The 19,618-nt window shown below is 41.1% G+C and overlaps 1 protein-coding gene across 7 annotated transcripts in view; it reads right to left on the reverse strand.

The window, feature by feature from the left end:
* MSH5 (mutS homolog 5) overlaps positions 1–19,618 on the reverse strand; it is a 1,532,005-nt gene that overhangs the window by 870,192 nt on the left and 642,195 nt on the right. For all 7 annotated transcript variants that reach the window (XM_078646032.1, XM_078646030.1, XM_078646035.1 and 4 more), the window contains one exon: positions 18,459–18,541. In XM_078646032.1, the coding sequence (XP_078502158.1) occupies positions 18,459–18,541 (83 nt within the window). The remainder of the gene's footprint in view (positions 1–18,458; positions 18,542–19,618) is intronic.

Here is a 19,618-nt window from a genome sequence, read left to right on the forward strand (position 1 = left end):
CATCCAAGAGCACAAAAAGAAGGCATCCCATTTAGTCAATTTCTCAGACTACGCCGCAAATGTTCCAACATACAATATTTTGATAGGCAGGCTGGCATCCATAAAATCAAATTTCTTTCACGTGGTTATCCCCACAGACTTGTACGCACGTCATTAAAACGGGCTAGTTTCTATGACCGTGACTCCCTGTTACAACCAAAGATCAGAGAGTTCTAACCGTTTAGTTTGTGTCACTAAACACTCAACTATGAACAACCAGATACGTCAGATTGTCAATTCCAACTGGCACATTCTATACAGTAATTTGGACGACAAGGACAAAATTCCCAAACCTATATTTGCACATAGGAGAAATAAGAATATTAAAGATCACATCACCCGCTCCAGATTCGTTGAAGGCACTCCCTTTGTCCAAAAAACTATAGCTGGAACTGCACCTATTACAGGTACATACAAATGCAACACATGTAAGGCATGTGATATGGCCATCATAGGCAAAAATTAAAATTATCAGGGTTTTACCATTTGTCCTCGCAAATTTCCAACAGCAAGTCTAAAAATTAGATTTATCTATTGATCTGCCCATGCAGCTAAGGGTATGTAGGCGAGACTGCAAGGCCATTCTGTACTCGTTTTACTGAACATCGCTCAGCCATACATACCTCGAAAATCAATGCTCCTTTGGTCAAACATTGTATTGACCTTAAACATAAACCCAATGATTTGAGATGGTATATTTTAGAAAACTTAGATAGTAACCTCTACAACAACACAGAAGATTATAGGAAAAGTTTTCTGGATCTTCACGCTGTCATCACACGGTGTACAGTCTTAATATCGAGTCATTTATTTCGACTGGACATAATATCGACTAGAGAATATCGAGATGGCATTAATATCGAGGTAAGTAATATCGATTTTTTTTATCGATTGTTATGTATGTAAAAAATATCGACATAAAAAATATCGAGTAAGTAATATCGTCAGTAAAAAATATCGATATGTTTATTAGTTTAAAAATATCGAAAGTTGTGTTATCGACTGTCACAATATCGACTCTCATGATATCGAATTTTAATATGTATATATATAATATGTAATAGTTCAATGTACATTGTTTTAATGTTTTATAATAGCATTTTGTGTTAAAATGTATTAATTTTATTTATTTATTTATATAGAATTAATGTTAAAAATAATTAATAAATTAAAAAAAATTTATATTACTATAATAATTTCTAGGAGCGGGTAGTGGGTTTTTAGGGGAATAGGGTGGGAAGTATTTTAAATATAATTAATTAATTATGTAAATATATTAATTGGTATTAATTAATTAAATATGTAAATATATTAATTGGTATTAATTAATTAAATATGTAAATATATTAATTGGTATTAATTAATTAAATATGTAAATATAATTATTAGTATTAATATGTAATTAATTGTTAAATTACTATTTAATTAAATATATAATATGTAATTGGTAAATATGTTATTTTAATAGCTTATTTGAGAATTATGCTTATTTAAATTATTTTTTTCATGTAGCCGGTTGTGGGATTATAGGGGATTAGGGTGGGAAGTAATTTAATAGTAAGTAATTAAATCTGTTAATTAATTAATTGGTAAGAATAAGTAAATACTTGTTATTTATCTAAAATATGTTAATTATATATAATTTAATTGTTAATTTATTTAAATAAATGGAATTATTGTTGAATATGTAAAATCAAACTTTTTTAGGATATGTAGTGGGTTGTGGGATTATAGGGGAATAGGGTGGGAAGTAATTTAATTGTAAGTAATTAATTATGTTAATTAGTTAATTGTTATGAATAATTAAATATTTGTAAAATAAATTAAATATGTAAATTATATTTAATGTAATTGTAAATTTATTAACATTAATGCTATTATAGTAAATTATGTTACATATCACATTTTTATGTTATGTAGTGGGTTGTGTGTTAATAGGGGTATAGGGTGGGAAGTTAATTAATTATAAGTAATGACATATGTTAATTAATTAATTGGTATTCATAATGAAATAATTGTTAAAGACTTAAAATATGTTAATTATATAGATATAAATAGATATAACTAATATTATAATAATTAAATATAAAATATATATATATGAAATATAATTGTCTAATTACATTTAATTACATATATATAATATATTTATAATTAGATATATAAAGATATATATAACATATATATATATAATTATAGATATTCTCATATATATATTATTTTGTATTTGGGGAAAGAGGTTGGTTTAGTCTTCTGGGTTACTTTTCTGTTTGGTTATTAAGGGGTATATGTTGTGTGCAGAGTCAGTTGTAAAGGGGTATTTTTAGGGGTCAGGGTCAGTTTTCAGTTAGTGGGTAAAGGGGTATTTGTAGGGTTCAGGGTCAGTTTTCAGTATTTGGGTAAAGGGTAATTTTTTTCTTTCAGAGTCAGTTTTCAGTTTGTGGATAAAGGTGTTTTTAGGGGTCAGGGTCAGTTTTCAGTTTTTGGGTAAAGGGGTATTTGTAGGGGTGAGGGTCAGTTTTCAGTTAGTGGGTAAAGGGGTATTTGTAGGGGTCAGGGTCAGTTTTCAGTTAGTGGGTAAAGGGGTATTTTTAGGGGTCAGGGTCAGTTTTCAGTTAGTGGGTAAAGGGGTATTTTTAGGGTTAAGGGTCAGTTTTCAGTATTTGGGTAAAGGGTATTTTTTTGGTTGCAGGGTCAGTTTTCAGTTTGTGGGTAAAGGGGTATTTTTAGAGGTCAGGGTCAGTTTTCAGTTTTTGGGTAAAGGGGTATTTTTAGGGGTTAGGGTCAGTTTTCAGTTAGTGGGTAAAGGGGTATTAGTAGGGGTCAGTGTCAGTTTTCAGTTAGTGGGTAAAGGGGTATTTTTAGGGGTTAGGGTCAGTTTTCAGTTAGTGGGTAAAGGGTTATTTTTAGGGTTAAGGGTCAGTTTTCAGTATTTGGGTAAAGGGTCTTTCTTTGGTTGCAGGGTTAGTTTTCAGTTTGTGGGTAAAGGGGTATTTTTAGAGGTCAGGGTCAGTTTTTAGTTAGTGGGTAAGGGGTATTTGTAGGGGTCAGGGTCAGTTTTCAGTTAGTGGGTAAAGGGGTATTTTTAGGGGTCAGGGTCAGTTTTCAGTTAGTGGGTAAAGGGCTATTTTTAGGGTTAAGGGTCAGTTTTCAGTATTTGGGTAAAGGGTATTTTTTTGGTTGCAGGGTTAGTTTTCAGTTTGTGGGAAAAGGGGTATTTTTAGAGGTCAGGGTCAGTTTTCAGTTTTTGGGTAAAGGGGTATTTTTAGGGGTCAGGGTCAGTTTTCAGTTAGTGGGTAAAGGGGTATATTTAGGGGTCAGGGTCAGTTTTCAGTTAGTGGGTAAAGGGTTATTGTTAGGGGTCAGGGTCAGTTTTCAGTTAGTGGGTAAAGGGGTATTTTGTGGGTTCTGGGTCAGTTTTTAGTTTGTGGGTAAAGGGGTGTTTTTAGGGCTTTGGGTCAGTTTAGGGTTTTAGGTTAGAGGGATACAGGGTAAAAATATGGTCAATTTAAATGTCTATTAAATTAGTTACTTTTTCATATATTTTATATAAAATATTTGAATTAATATATATTAAAACAATTATTGGTATTGTAGGACTTTAAATATTAATAAATTTTTAAACATATTTAAATGTATAAGGTATTTTTTAATAGATTATTTAATATGCAAATAATATTTATATACAATAATAAAGAAGGAAACATAGACAGGGTTAAATGCCATAAATGAAAAATTGTTTATTCACATATAAAAATTTATTTGTAAGTAGAGAATCATTTTTTATTTATAATCAAAAAATTCATTCAATGTTTTTATTAACATAACAAAAATATGAAGTACATGTATATGTTTTTAACACATAAATTATATTAACATAATTTTTTTATCTTTTACATATATTAACATTTAAATAGTTTCTGAAACAAATTGGTAATATGTACTTTTTATTTAATAACAAAATATTTATTCAGATACACATTGAATTTATTGTGATTGCAAATTATGTACATTTTTTTGTAATTGTAACATTTTTGTTTATTACCAAGTCATGTTATATTTTTGGAAATAATTATTATGAATATTGAACATATTTATAATATTCATTTTTAAATACATAAACACCAAAAACATTTATTATATACATACATAATGTTGGGCGTGGCCTGAAGCTGAAGATGGTGGACGTGTAGCCCGAGAGCTCCGTCCGTAATCCTTTACACTAGCGGAATATCCTGCTTTCCCCCACTGCAACCCACCTCATACTTGTACCGGAGGTCTCCGAGGGGGTCATCCTAGAAGCGGAGCGGTGCTTCTCCAGTCCGCCCGCTCTGCTGAAGTTTGGCGCGGCTGTCCCGGAAGCGGCCTACTGCGCAAGGTGAAGCCCCGGGCTCGAGTGGCCGGTCTCCCCGGCCTCCCCATAGCCTCTGGCGCGGTAGGACCGGACTCCGCGCCGGACCACTGATGCGGACCCCAGCGGCGGAGGGGGGGTGTCCTGATCGTGCGGTGACCCAGCGGCCCCCGCCTACGCTGTGGGGCCCCACACGGCCATCCTGCTGGGCGCACTGAGAATCGGGCGGAGGCTCCTTCCACCTAGCTGCCCGTCTGCATTCACGCGGTGGACAGGACGCCCGTTCCCTGCTGCGACGCCCGGGACTGTAAGGCAGACAGCGCCGGACATCAGCTACAAGCGTCGCTTGCCCCGGAGCCCCCCCCCCGACACTGCAGGCCTCATTGGCAGTCCTTTGGCGCCATCTTGTTGCTGGGACTCGGCCAGGAGGAGCTCCCCTGGCCCTTACACAGGTCAATTAGTGAAACCGCGACTGGGATTCCTCGAAGTGCAACGCCCTGCGGAGAGCGGGGTGCCCGGCGATGAGCATGGGGCGGTGGGCTGCATGATCTGGCTAACGGGGCGACCGGCCAAGAGTGACGACGGGAGAGTGAGACCCCCTCCCTGCAGGCCTGCCACAGGCCTACTACAACACACTGGCCCAGACCACGAGAGTGCACCTGCGTAAGGCCGATTCATCAGACACTGGCAGCGGGCCACCTTACCTCCTTCAACTGGACTGCGGGAAGCTATAGTCGACTCTGCACACGGGGCCTCCCCTGGGTAAGCCGCCAATACTGACACCGACGGCGAAGACAGGGATTCTACTCGCTCCCTGCCGGCCCTGGGCCTGTGCTGCTCCCACCCTTGAACTCCACTCCCTGATCCTGCGGCGGACGCGGCCCGGCGCCCGGAGTAGATACGGGAGAAGGCGGCGGCGAGCTACTGTGCCCTTTCCGGCACCACCCCGCTAACAAGAGCCATGGGCAAGCCAAGGGGCAAGACTCGTGAACAGGGCGCTGCAACGGACCTGCAGTCCACAGGCTCGGAGGACCCTCTGGCCTCCTCCAACATGGACATCATCCCGCCGACTGGGAAAGGGTCCCAGGACGCAAAATTAGACCTTATCCTTAATGAGATACGAGCGACTCGTGAGGCCTTGGAATCGCGTATTGACAATATGGCGACTGGCCTCTCATTACTAAAGGCGGACCATAACAAGTTGACGGAACGAGTGGCGGAGCAGAAGCTGGCACTGAATGACCTAGTGCCACAGCAGACAGAGCATTCCACGAGGCTGGAGGGAGTGGAGAAACAGCTTAAACATCTCTGGGATAAAGTGGATGAGGCAGAAGGACGTGCGCGCCGCAACAACGTTCGCATCTTAGGCATTCCGGAGAGAAGTGAAGGGAGGAACCCCACCCAATTCGTGGAGGACTGGCTACGGAAGCTAGTGGGCCAAGAAGATCTCACTGCACTGTACAGCGTGGAGAGGGCTCATCGGATGCCTCCTAGGCCCCCCAAACCAGGGGCACCCCCTCGTCCCCTGATCGCGCGCCTCCTTCATTTCAGAGACCGAGACACTGTATTGCGTGCGGCCAGGGAAAAAGCACCGATAAGATTTGAGGATAAGAACATTTCAGTCTATCCTGATTTCACGCCCACTGTGCAGCGCGCCAGGTCCACCTTCATGAGTGTCAAACGCAAGTTAAGGGACAGAAATATGAAGTACGCGCTGCTGTTCCCGGCTCGGCTCAAAATCCTGCACGACAACAGATCCCACTTCTTCGACTCGCCAGAGGAGGCGGAGGAATGGATGGAGGTCACTCTGACACCGCCGGCCACACAGGATCCATTCGGGGAGCACCGGGGGGACGGCCGCAACGAGCACGGAGATTCGCCGGGTAGACGACACACCATTCCGGGCCCTGGACTCCACTCCTCCCGTGGACCCCCTGCGAAGGCGCACCCTCCTGATGATCGAGGGACGAGCGACCCATCGTCATCTCGCCGGCAACAGCTCACGGAGGAGGCACTAGCAGCACACGACTCCCGAGCACTTAACGACAGGCACTCCGCAACCACTGACACCCAAACAGAGGTGTCTGGCTCAATGGACAGCTTGCCGCTGTTCCCGAAAATTACAGCCCAAATGGCAGAGGAGTTCTGAATTGCTGGAAATTTGATCCCCACCGGGTGGTAATGTATGCTTGAACTTTCCCCCCCCTCCCCCTCCTTTCGCTAGTGGTGGGTTGCATGGGGAACTCACTTTGTTGAGGACTACCGAGCCTATGCAGACCGTTCAATGACAGTTGACAGAGGCCTGTCACCCCCCGGTATGCACACGGACTCCAATGACTTGTGCCCACGTTGGGCATCACAGTTTGGATCCCGAGCACGTTGGCTTGGGGACCTTTTTGTTAAGGGGTTATCTGTTTCCACGACACACTCACCTTATCTCAACGCAAAGCTGACATGGGGCCCAGGGAGCTTCACTGAGTCGCACCACATGATTGGATATGGGGCCACTTAATAATTACCAAATGTGCACCTGGAACGTGCGTGGCATGGGAGCAGTCCAGAAACGACATAGAATTTTGGCCCAGCTCAACCGCAGGGGAACCCAGATTGCATGCCTACAAGAGACGCATTTGAACGCCTCTGAAGCTGTGAAACTGCGCAAAAAATGGAGGGGACAATTATTTGCTACCTCTTATTCTGCGTTTTCAAGGGGGGCGGCGATCTGGTTCCGTGGCTCTGTCCCCTTTCAGATGCTAGAGCATAGAATTGATACAGAGGGCCGATATGTATTTGTGCGGGGGATGTTGGACGGGGATGCTGTTGTATTTGGATGTGTTTACTCGCCGAACTCTAATCAATCGGAGTTCTTGTTGACGGTAAACGGGGTGCTGACGGAGTGGGCTGATCATCGATGGTTTATTGGGGGTGATTTTAATGCTGTGCTTGATGTTGCATTGGATAGGTCACATCCCCCTTTACAGGCAACTGAGAGTAGGAAACAAGCGGATGCTCTTGGTGGATGGGCTGAGGGCTGGGACCTGACTGATGTATGGCGCAGTACACATTCACAGGAGAGGGAATATACCTTTTTCTCCCCACCACACCAGCTTCATACTAGAATTGACCACATCTTCTGTTCCCGCTCCGTAGCGGATACAATTGTTAAGGCCCAACACATGGGGAAAACTCTGTCAGATCATAGCTCTGTAGAACTCACATGGCAGTGGGGCAGGCGGCTGGCCCCCATCCCTACTTGGAGACTGTCCCCAGATCTTCTTGAAGACTCAGTGTTCAGGGCCTCCCTGTCCGACGCTATAGGAACATATTTCTCCACAAACATGAACACGGCCAGCACCCGTCAAGTGGAATGGGACGCATTTAAGGTCTGTCTTAGGGGGGCGGCCATGGCCGCTGGAATGGGCAGGAAAAGGGAGATAATTAATCAATTGAAGGAGGTGGAGGGCTCCCTGGCTTCCCTAGAAAGTGAGGCTGCCGGCACACATGCGCCCTTCACACCACTGCAGGAGGCTCACATTCGACACGCAGAGCTATTGGAAGACCTGAGGCTCCTAGACTACAGGGAATATACGAACAGGCAGCATGCACTGGCAGATAGAGCTGGCCCCCTCCTAGCCCGCCTATTAAGGGACTCCCCAGTGAGCCAACCCATTCTGAGAATCTTGGACCAAGCAGGAAATCCAGTCACCACCCAGGTTGGGATCAACACTGCGTTCAGGGAATACTACACAGCGCTGTACAGTCCCCCACAGCCCCTTCCAGAGGTCGCATTTGAGGCCTTTACGAGGGACTTAGCCCTACCTCGGCTTACAGAGGGGCAGATCACAGACCTTAAGCGCACCATTACCATAGCCGAAATTAGACAGGCAATACGCGCCCTTCCAAAGGGTAAGACCCCTGGGACAGACGGCCTACCGGCCGACTTTTATGCAACATACATAGACCTACTGGCCCCACGGTTACACGCTATCTACTTGGAAGCGCTGCGAACAACTACCCTACCGCAGTCGTCTATGCAGGCGTTAATTACGTCCCTCTTAAAGCCTAATAAAGGAGGGCTTCAGATGGCTGACTATAGACCCCTGTCCCTTCTCAATACTGACTCCAAGATATTGAGCAAGGTGCTGGCATCAAGGCTCGTGCAATATGTACCTCAATTAGTCCACCCTGATCAATGTGGCTTTGTCCCTGGCCGCAATACAGCCATGAACCTCAGACGACTAGCCCAGCTCATGCTCGGCGATCGAGAGGGCACGGGCTCTGAAGGCTGCATCTCACTGGATTTGAAACAAGCCTTTGACTCCCTTAGATGGGATTACATGTTTGACACATTGTCGAAATTTGGGATACCCCCCGAATTTCTCGCTTGGGTCAGATTGCTGTATACAGATCCCACTGCTAGAGTGCGCACCTCAGGTCATATATCAGTTCCTATAGCTATTGCGCGGGGCACCAGACAGGGCTGCCCACTTTCCCCCCTCCTATTTGTCCTTGCCCTTGAGCCGATGCTCTGTAGGCTCCGCCACATGGCCCCCCGGTTTGGCATTCTGCGGCATGGGACGACGCATATAGTGTCCGCTTATGCGGATGATATTATCTTATATTTCCGAGACTTAAGAAGCGACCTGAGCCCTGTTGCCCAGGTATTTGAGGTCTTTAGGTCGGTCTCAGGCCTGACCATAAGCGAGTCCAAATCATATGGCTTCACATTTGCGGCCGCTGGTCTGACTACTCCATTGCCCTTCGCCCCCCATGAGTTCCAGATAGCTGAGACCACCTTCAGATATCTGGGGATGCAGATTTACAGGGAAGCAGGTCAGATGATCGACGGTAACCTTGGGAGGGCCATTAGAGCGCTGAAGTCGCAGATACAATTTTGGCTCACACTGCCACTCTCTATACCCGGAAGAGTGGCGATATCCAAGATGGTGATGCTCCCCCGCCTTCTCTACCACTTCACTAACTTGCCGCACCTGATCCCGGCAGCTACCTTTAAGACCCTAGACACTCTACTCACCGAACTTGTATGGGGGCACGGCCGCAGGCGTGTAGGTCTGTCCAAGCTGCAGCTCCCCTCTGAAGCCGGTGGCATGGGTTTGCCTGATTTTAGGGCCTACAACTATGCGTGTCAACTGCAATGGCTGGCCTTTTGGGTGGCGGGTCGCAATCTCCAGGAGATTAACATGACGAACAGGGATCATGCATTGGGGAGAATACACACGTTACTTTTGCCCAACTCAATTGTACCTAGGGATGTCCCACCTCTCCTTAAACTGGCGATAACATACTGGCGGAAGGCGTTGAAATACACATCCCCTGGGTCATCCTATGCCCCCTCGATCCCGCTCTTGGGTATACCGCTGGCTACGGGGACTCTGACGGCGGACTCGCTGGAGCAATGGCACGACGCCGGGGTGTCGCACGTGGGTGACCTGTTCGCGGAAGAGCGCCTACTGTCCTTTGCAGACTTTAGAACTACCCATGGAGTCCCGGGGGGCACCTTCCTGCTACACTCTGGCCTTCGCCACTATATCGCACATAAGTGGTCCCCTAGGGGCCTGGAGCCAGACACGAATCCTCTCATCGCCATGCACTACCTGATGGGCACGGGCGCCCACCTTACTAAGTGGCTCACTGCTAGTATTAAGAAGGGGAGGGCTTTCGATCTGTCACCACTCCGGGCAGCATGGGAGGTAGACATTGGTAGGCCCCTGAGAGATAGGCAGTGGGAACGTATCCTTCAGTTCCCCAAAAAAGTGGCTAGGAACCCCAAGTTCAAGTTTATTCAGTCGATGCTTCTACACAGAGCCTACCTGACCCCACGCCGCATACACATGATGTTTCCTGATGCGAACAGTACTTGCCCCCGATGTGACACTGAGGACGCAACACTAACACACATACTTTGGCAATGCCCCAAACTAGGATACTACTGGACCTCGGTCCATGCTTCGCTACAGGAAGCGGGTGCTTTGACCCGGCCCCCAACACTGGAAGGCGCGTTACTGGGGTTGGGGCCCTCACAGCGCACTAGAACCGTGGCGACACGTTTTGCGGATTTGGCCCTGTTGCTGGCGAAACGTGCCATCACTATGAGGTGGAAGTCGGCTAGGCCTCCTGACCCGGAGTTATGGAGGGCGGAGGTGGTGAGATGGGGTAAGGCGGAGGGAGTTGCACTACAGAGGGAGGAACACAGGGGTCTGAGGAAAAAGCCGATTTCGCTGGACTGGTATACCATATTAGGTATGTTTGAAACTGGGGGAGACGGGGAAGACGAGGGCACAAGTGCCTCTTCGATTGCACGATAAATATGTCCTTGGTCGGACTGCCATGCACGGTCGCTAACTGAGGTGCGATGCGGAGAAATGGAGGGAGACCACCCTTTTTATATTTTATATTTTGTATTTTCTGTATTGGTCTAGTTCCATCTATGTGGACAGTCGAATAGAGCCATATGATGTGATTCTCTGAGTACCCCGGTCTACTGATTACTCGATTATATGTTGTTGTGTGAGTGTCGAATGGATCTGTTGAGGGTGGTGGGAGGGATAGTTTTTTGACAGGGGTTTGCATAAACTGTGACGGTTAATGTCACCAACAAAATGGAAATTAAGACAACTATGCAATTATATGTTCTAAGCAACCGTATATGTGTATTACTCTGTATCCCTCCGGGATTGAAGGTATTTGTAACTGCTTTACCTACTATGCTAATAAACAGATTTTCAAAAAAAAAATATACATACATAATGTTTTACATAATATTTGCAAATTTAAAAAAAACATTTCTTGTAACAAACTTATATATGCAATTTATTTTTACATTAACATTATTTACTAAATGTATTTATAAATCAAAAATTAATTTTTTAACTATAACATAACAGTTGAATAATTATTTCAAACTTATGAATATTTATGAATTAATTTTATACACTTTAAAAAAATATTTACACTTAATATAATACTCTGTGTATTTTTTAAAGTGTTGGAATATAGAAATTAAATAGCATTTAGCTGTATACAGGGACTACTTTTTAACCGCGTAATGTTACTTAGGCGTATTTGGTGCTTCAACAGATCGCGGTTGGGTGCTGCTTCGCGTTAGAGAGGGTAAGTTTGTTTTAATTGTGTTTTATAAGTTTCTGAACTTATTGCTAGTGTATGTGTGCTGTGTTTATGTTTATGTAGGTAGAGTTAATTAGAGAAGATTGTGTGTTCGGTGTTAGGTAGAGTGTACGATATTGGATTTTTACCGCGTTTTTGTTGTAGGTGTGTGAGGTGAGGTAATATGTTTAAATGTTACTAAGATAATATGTTTGATGTATAAATATGTGTTTTTATATATGTATGGGTGTTTTTATGTGGGTGGGTATGTTATTTATTTTTTCTAGGTTATCGTCGCGTTTCGCTGTTTTGGAGGACTCCCTTCTTTTTTGATCACAGCTGTGTAACGAGTATTATATACTCTTATTTTTGCACACTATTTTTTGGGTTTTTACATTTTCTTGGAGCGTTTATTTTTCGCCATTACGGATTTTTGGGTTTTCTATGGTATCTGGTGTCTACTGAAGTGGAAAGGAGTCGCTATGCATTTGCTTGTATTTTTGCTTTTTTTTTGGGCTTTCATGGATTGTATGGGTTTTTGGAATGGTGTCCTATGGATTGCTTGGAATTGGATTACGTTTGAAGCTGCATCAGAAATATAAGTATTTTCTGGATTTTTAATGGGTGGGAAAACTGTTTTTAATTTTGCTTTACTTACGTTGTATGTAACATTTTGTAAATACATTATCTAAATACATTTTATATATGTTAATATTATGTATTTGATAATTTAATTGCAATTTGTTACATATTATAATGAAGAATTTTAGGAAAAATATGTTTAGTTTTACGTGTATAGTTATGTAATGTTTTAAAGAATAGTTTTGGCAATCATTGATAGATATTCTAGTCCTTTGCTAGTTGGATAGAGGGTAACTTGACTTTGGAGTGTGTTATACATTTTTTTAGTTTCTTTGGTGAGTTTAGGTCCAATCAAAGTTACTGATTGCTCCATTCGGAGCTCCTGGTAACTTTGTTCTTTTTGTAAGGATTGTATTAATTTGTGAAGGGTAGGCGTTCCTCGGCCTGTAGTTGCTTGGAAGGCATTGTGCCATCCTTCAACTGCATTGTTTGTTTTTGCTTCCTTATTTAGTGTGCTAAGGTAGACATTCCACCAAGCTATTTGGTATTTGGGTTGTCTTCTGTGGCCTGATCTGTGTAGCCTTCCTACCCATGTGTCTTCGAAGTAGTCAAGCATAGGGCTTAGTTTATCTTCGTTTCTTTTATAGTAGGGGCTGTCTATTAATAAGTTATAGTGCTCAGTTACATCTGTTAGTGGAACATAGGCTAGGGCGATGAGTTTTTTGATTTGATAAGCAAATGTGCTATCAGTGGCGTATTGGATACTCAAGGTTGATTTTTGTAGATGTCGCCAGATACATTGATTAAAGTGGTAATAGCAACCTTGTATTGCTGTGTGTGGGTATGTTTTAAGGATGCTGTTTATCATAGCTTTTTCAAAGTCAATGATAATTTTTTGTGGAAAATAGTTGTTAGTATGTTGCTTGACTTCAGTTAGTATTTCTTGATAGGTAGTTTGCTGTTTGTTTGGTAGAAGGGCATAAAGGAATGGAATATTTGCATTTTGGAAATGACCATGGATGGTGTATAATTGATAAAAAGGTTTGGGGCATACAGAAAAAGTACCGTCCATCATCCAAGTTTGGCATTGGGTAAGTTTTGTCATGTTGTTTGCTGTGGCAAACAGTATAATTCTTTTATCTTTAGATTTGTTGTCATAGAGTATAAAATTTTCTTTATTGTGAGTTACAGAGAGTTCAGGTGGAATTTGGACTTCTTCTAAAGTTTTTGGTGTGGGAGGAGTAGTGCATGTTGCTCTTTTTTGTCTAGCTACTGTTCTTTTAAGGGATTCTATAGATGGTAATTGGCTAGAAGCATGTTGGGGAAGTACACTTAAATGGTGTTTCAGAATAGCAGTTGTTGGTTGATCAGTGCTAGTACTAGCTTCTTTAAGGGAATCTAGCATTTGTCTAATCTCTATTTCTGTTACATTGGGTGGGTGATTATGTTCTTTAGTATAAGTAACAGTAGTTTCCTGAGTTATAGCTCTACCATAACATTTGTTGGCATAATATTTCGTACACTTCCAAAACACTTTCAAATCTTTTTGTTTCTCTTGAGTGTAGACATATCCCATGTAACAAAGAAGCATTTTCCCTTTTTGTGAATAAATGAATTTAGCTCCTTCAGTCATGATAGTATTGTAGTGCTAGGAGGTAATTAAAAGAGAATGTAAATATTTTTTAAGGAAAAAAAATGTTCTAATCACATTATACAGTTTCACACATTTGTATTTTACCTGTAAATGTTTTGATGCTTTCAAGTCGTTATTTTCAGCTGTTGATGTTCTTCAAACTGTTATTTTCTGTGTATATCTTTTTGTACCTGTGGAAGTTGAGAAAATGTGTAGATATATTTTATTACTATTTATGATAATTTGTTCGACGTTTTTTGCTAGTTTAGATTTAGTTACCTATCTATTAATTCTCGATTTTACATTTCTAATATATACTTACTTTTTTATATGTAACTTTTGATGTCCAGGTGTTGTGTAGGTCTTCTGGTTTTTTTTTTCATCTGTAGGATGAGTGCTAAAAAAAAAAGATATATTTGATGTATTTTGCTTTAAAATATAGGTGTGAGCTTTGAGAGTTACATTTTCGCTGACTAATAATGTAGTAGTACTTACTTTAGATATGTGTAGGTCTCTTTCTGTTGAAGTCCATCAGTTTTCTTCCAGAAATCCAGCAGAGTTTCGTCTTCCTTTACTTAGGAGATGTATACTGCGTTTTTAGTTACTTATTATTTCATTTATATAGTATTAGGTTAATTGTTTCAGAAATAGGATTGGTTGTTTAAATGGATAGTCTGTTTTTATTTGTTGATTTGAATTTTTTTTTCTGTTATGCTAATTGTTTTCCTTATATGGGTGACGCCAATTAACGTTTATTGAATGTGTAAGGATTTATTTTGTATAGGTAATGTTGTAGGTAATGTTATTTTGATATTTGTAAAGTGGAGGAATATATATAATTAGTTGTAAAAAATGTGTAGAAGGTCGAAACATTGTTTATGTATTATAAAATGTATGTTAGTATTTATTGTGTATTGTAAATGTTATGAAAATAAATAATATATGTCATCTATTTATATTAACTAAATCTGTTTTTTTATGATCAGTATGACTTAATTATTAAATAATAAAGTCATTTATTTTAGGATCTATTAATGTCGATTTTTTTACAATCGATAAATTTGCTATCTATGTTTGTGTAATCGATATTTTGACTGTTGTTATATAAATATTTAATAATCGGTGTTTTAGAAATCGATAATGTTGTGAGTCGATATTGTTGTAGTCGTTGTTTTTAGTAGTCGATATTGTGTAGTCGATATTTTTGATGTTTGTTGTGTAAGTATAGTAAATCGATAATTTTGTTGTCGATAATTAGTCATCGATATTTTGTCCAGTCGATATTCGGTCTGTCGAGGTTATGTCAGTGATCCCATCACACATACGGGGGCTTAACAACGAAATTCTCTGGGAAAACGCAATTAAGTATAATACCAATTAATTATGAAGACAGGACATCTATCGAGTTTTCTGTGGCCACCTGCTAATGCTGAGTAGATCCATCTATTTAAATATCAATAACATTGGGACTTTCGATGCTGCACATATGCATACATAGATGCTATAATTATAGAATAGACTCAACATAGGGATCATTAGTGCCATTAAGCAAATTATTTGCATACATTTCTTAATTTTGGTACATCATTTGGATAGGTTTGCACAATCTATTTTTAGATCGTGCTTTAAACGTGCACAGATTTATATACTATATTAGGTTTTTAATAAAATAGACTCAGACTATTTGATTCTAATTTTTTTGAGGGAAAAACAATAAATACATTTACCTTTATCCATTCTCGATGCTACAGATATTAGTCATTATGGTGGTCAACGGAAACGTGGTAAACATAAATGTTTATAGAGTTCCCAATTTGTTTACTAAATAGGGATTCTAACACCATTTCATTAAAATAATTTCAAAATGGTAGAAGTTTATGTCGTTGTACCTGTCGTGTTTCATTCCTTACTGTTATAATCAACTATTTTTTATATCTTATGTCTGTAGCGTCAGGATCGTGACAATCAGCCATTAGTCCACTTTTGAGTTCTATAGTGCAGTAAACACTACAGGCGAACACGAAGGTTTACGTTCTAGTACTCGTAGGTTTTCATTCATTTGCGTTTTTTCGGTAAACGGCTGACGTCATCACGCCGTGGAACACACAGCACGTTCGTTGTAAGGCTTTATCTTCGACATGGCCGCCGCAGTCGAGCGCTGTATTGAAAAGAGAGCGCGAAGACTTTACTGACATACATCACTCATAAGTACGGGCGGAGCACTGTCTATGTATCTTAATCTCGAGATGCACTATTGTCATCTCTAATACTTAGAAATTCATTTGTAACCAGAGATACCGCTGTTGTAACCAGAGACACCGCTGTGGTTTTTTCTAGCCCATCACCCTCGCGCCTCAAGCTTACAGAAAATTAGCATCAAAAAGATTGCTGGGGTCGCATATATCCTTGCGGTGTGTGTCTTACACTGTCTACGCTTCCGTAGTTATTGCATGCATTTTCGAGACTTTAAATTATTGCCGGCCGGCATTTCCTCATTTTCCTTTTTTATTTCATAGGTTTTTGATACCTTTGAACTTATTACGATCGCCATTACTACTCAAGATAAACCACAATTGGCAAAAGAGTCAAGGTAACATATAGGTGAACCAATATTTTCAATCGAGAAAGTTCACCAATTTGGTATATTTACTGCAAACATTTCTGAATCTTATTGTGTTTTAGATTCATCTTTCTTTTTCACGTGGATCGCCCAGTGCTACCACAACAACAATAATAATTTTACTTGTGTGGCCTTATACCATTAAGATTTAAGCTGGGCAGCTCTATTCAGGTAATGAAATTGATCTATTATAGTCATGAGGTAGTATATCAAAACTCGACATGACCTCCTTGTCATAAAACTATATATATTTTTCGTAGATCTGAAAGGTGCCTGAATTCAGCTGTAGTTATTCTAGTCCCAAGTGGCCATTGCAGTACCCAAGGCGATCTGTTAATATACTATCAGGTAATTTGCCTCAAAAATGTCTGGCATTACCTCCTAGAAGTACCCTATAGCCTACAGCTGCTCTGAGTACTGGATATTGGAATGATTGTTACCATTCTGTTTTCCCCCATTAGTGACAGCTGTTTCACACATCCTTGTTCCATATCTGCTCATGTGAAGTGCAGAATAGTACCTAACTATGGTAAGAGCAATAGATTCTCCTTTTTTCTTCTATTTAAGGGGTCTTTTTATTTAGGGTGATTTCATTAGGGCACTCTTATAAATCCCCTTCCCGTGACACATAGGTGGTTGGTATGGCTTTACTACATCACCTTTCAACTTTTCACTCTTTTCATCACAGGTCTTTATCTTTTTACCTTCTGTTTCACCTTTTTCCCTGTCTGTGTATGATATCACGCCGCAGAACTGCATGTGTACCTCGGCATAGTGTATGCCATTACTCCAACCTCAATGTACTGTTGCTAAAAAAAATCTTGAAATGCCTATTGTTTTTTCTAGAGCATCGTGTGACTCTGCTGAAGAAGGCGGTTACTCGCCAAAACGCGCGTAGAGACAGATGACGACAAATTATGTACTGTTTAGACGTTAAAATGTGTTTATGACTGTGTGAAAATTGTTTTAACTAATATAACATTGTATCTTTTTTGTTTATTTTGTGTATGACAGAATTTTGAATAAATATATATATATTTTTTTAATAAGTATGTGGTTGAGTCAGTACATTGAGGTTTAAATATATTCCCAGCTGAACTGTTTACCTGAGTATCTTCAGGATATTTGTTGCCTAGGAAATTTATACCTGAGTTGTATTAGCCCTGTCCTAGGAACATTATATGGATTCAGGGGGTCCTTGTTTTACTTGATACTTGGAATGGTGCACCATAGAACTTCTTAGCCAAAGTCAATAATGAAATGCGTACGGAAAGGTACTCCTTTTTAACATCTCTTTCATTAAATCACTTCGAGTTCTTTGCATCAACGCACAACATCCAGCCAACGCGTTTCATTCAGTTTGCACTTGAACTTCATCAGGGCTCTTCAAATATTGACTGAATTAAGTATTCAATTAGATCCCAAGCCTCTTCAAGTGAAGAGTGTAGCACGTATATCCTTGCAGTATGTAAACAGTCATAAACCGAGCTTGCGGGTATTAAAATAGCAAGGCCTCATATTATGGCCACGGGTTTGATAGCCCGTAAATTATGTCAGATATCAGCGGCAACACATCACAGCACCAATCGGGTCAGACTCTTCACTCGAAGAGGCTTGGGATCTAATTGAAAGCTTAATTCAGTCAATATTTGAAGAGCCCTGACGAGGTTCAAGTGCAAACTGAACAAAACGCGTTGGCTTGATGTTGTGCGTTGATGCAAAGAACTTAAAGTGATGTAATAAAAGAGATGTTTAAAAGGAACACCTTTCCATAGGCATTTCCTTATTAAGTCTGGATAAGAAGTTCTATGGTGCACCATTCCAAGTATCCATAATCTCCGTGATCTTAAACAAATATAAAGGCCTTATGAGCAAAGAAATACATAACGTTAACAAAGTTAAATGTTCTAAGGGTGACTGTCCGCCCCGTGCATTTGGAAGAAAGAGCTCACAAACAGAGTGAAAAAAGTTGTCATAACATTAGGCCAATGCCCTGAACTTGGAGGAGAGTAAAGGATGGGACGGTGTAAAAGGAAAGCACCTTTAATAATCAACACATGTATGGCAGAATAAAGACAAACTCAGCTAATGAAGAGAGAGAAACCTACCAAACAGACTGAAGCCTTCCTTCAGCCCTGACGTCATCTTGTACACGGATGGGTGCGCCTCGGTCTTAAAGATCTGTAGGACGCTGGAGAGACAGAACGGGAAGTGAACAAGTACTTTATTGTAAGACTAAAACAAACATAGATATGGGACTAGTCGTTTAAATCTAGGAGAATTTTTGTATACGTTTTAAATATGGGATAAAGTTTGCCTACCTGTACATTGCGAGGATACTGCAAGTCACTGAGAAGTTTCATAAAGTTTAAGACTGAGGTGAGTTTCCACATCATTATAATGTACCCCAGTAGGGGACATTTTATACCTTACTGTGAGAAGTCGGGTTACTGGTTGAGGAGTGTGAAACCCTACTCAAGCAGCAACCACAATCTTTGTCAGGGTGAGGCACAAGCAAACCCTCAATGCACATGTGCTCAATCCTCCAGTAGCTTGGCATGGAACAGTCAGCCTTAACTTAGAGGCACTTCAAGCAGTAATAAAGAGAAAATAAAATACAAGAAAATCACACACCATTTAAAAAAAAAAAAAATAGGGTAACTTTGAATAAAAATAACAAGACCAAACGACAAAAATCCAATCCGTAGAACTAGAGATATGCAATTTTAAAGATTTTTTGTGAAAATAGCACAAAAGCACAAGTTACTACTTGTGTAACGATATATCTGTAAGAGACATTAGTTAGTATTAGATTCCTTACCTTAGAATATCCCCATCGCGTCAGACTGGATACGGAAACTTTTGTGTAGCAGTACCCTTGTGCGTCGGTAGGCGTCGTCTGCGGCTCCGCGTCCGTCGTCGGGGGCGCCGTGATGACGTCGTCGGAGTAATTAGACGCCGCCTCCGCGTGCTGACGTCAGTTCTTAGTCACAGCTTTTCCGCGCCAGAAACGCAAAGCCATGTCAAAAAACCAACACTGGTGCCATTGAAACTAGGGCCCTGAAAGGGGTTAACCCTAACCCTAGATATCGGTTCGCAGAACGGGGAGGATGGGTGGGTCGGTAAGGAATCTAATACTAACTAATGTCTCTTACAGATATATCGTTACACAAGTAGTAACTTGTGCATCTGAAGGAGACACGTTAGTATTAGATTTCTTACCTTAGATTAGATACCCCAGCAATACCAACCCCGGCGGTGGGTCTGC

This window comes from Lissotriton helveticus, chromosome 5_1 (assembly GCF_964261635.1).
Source record: "Lissotriton helveticus chromosome 5_1, aLisHel1.1, whole genome shotgun sequence".
NCBI classification, from domain to species: Eukaryota; Metazoa; Chordata; class Amphibia; order Caudata; family Salamandridae; genus Lissotriton; species Lissotriton helveticus.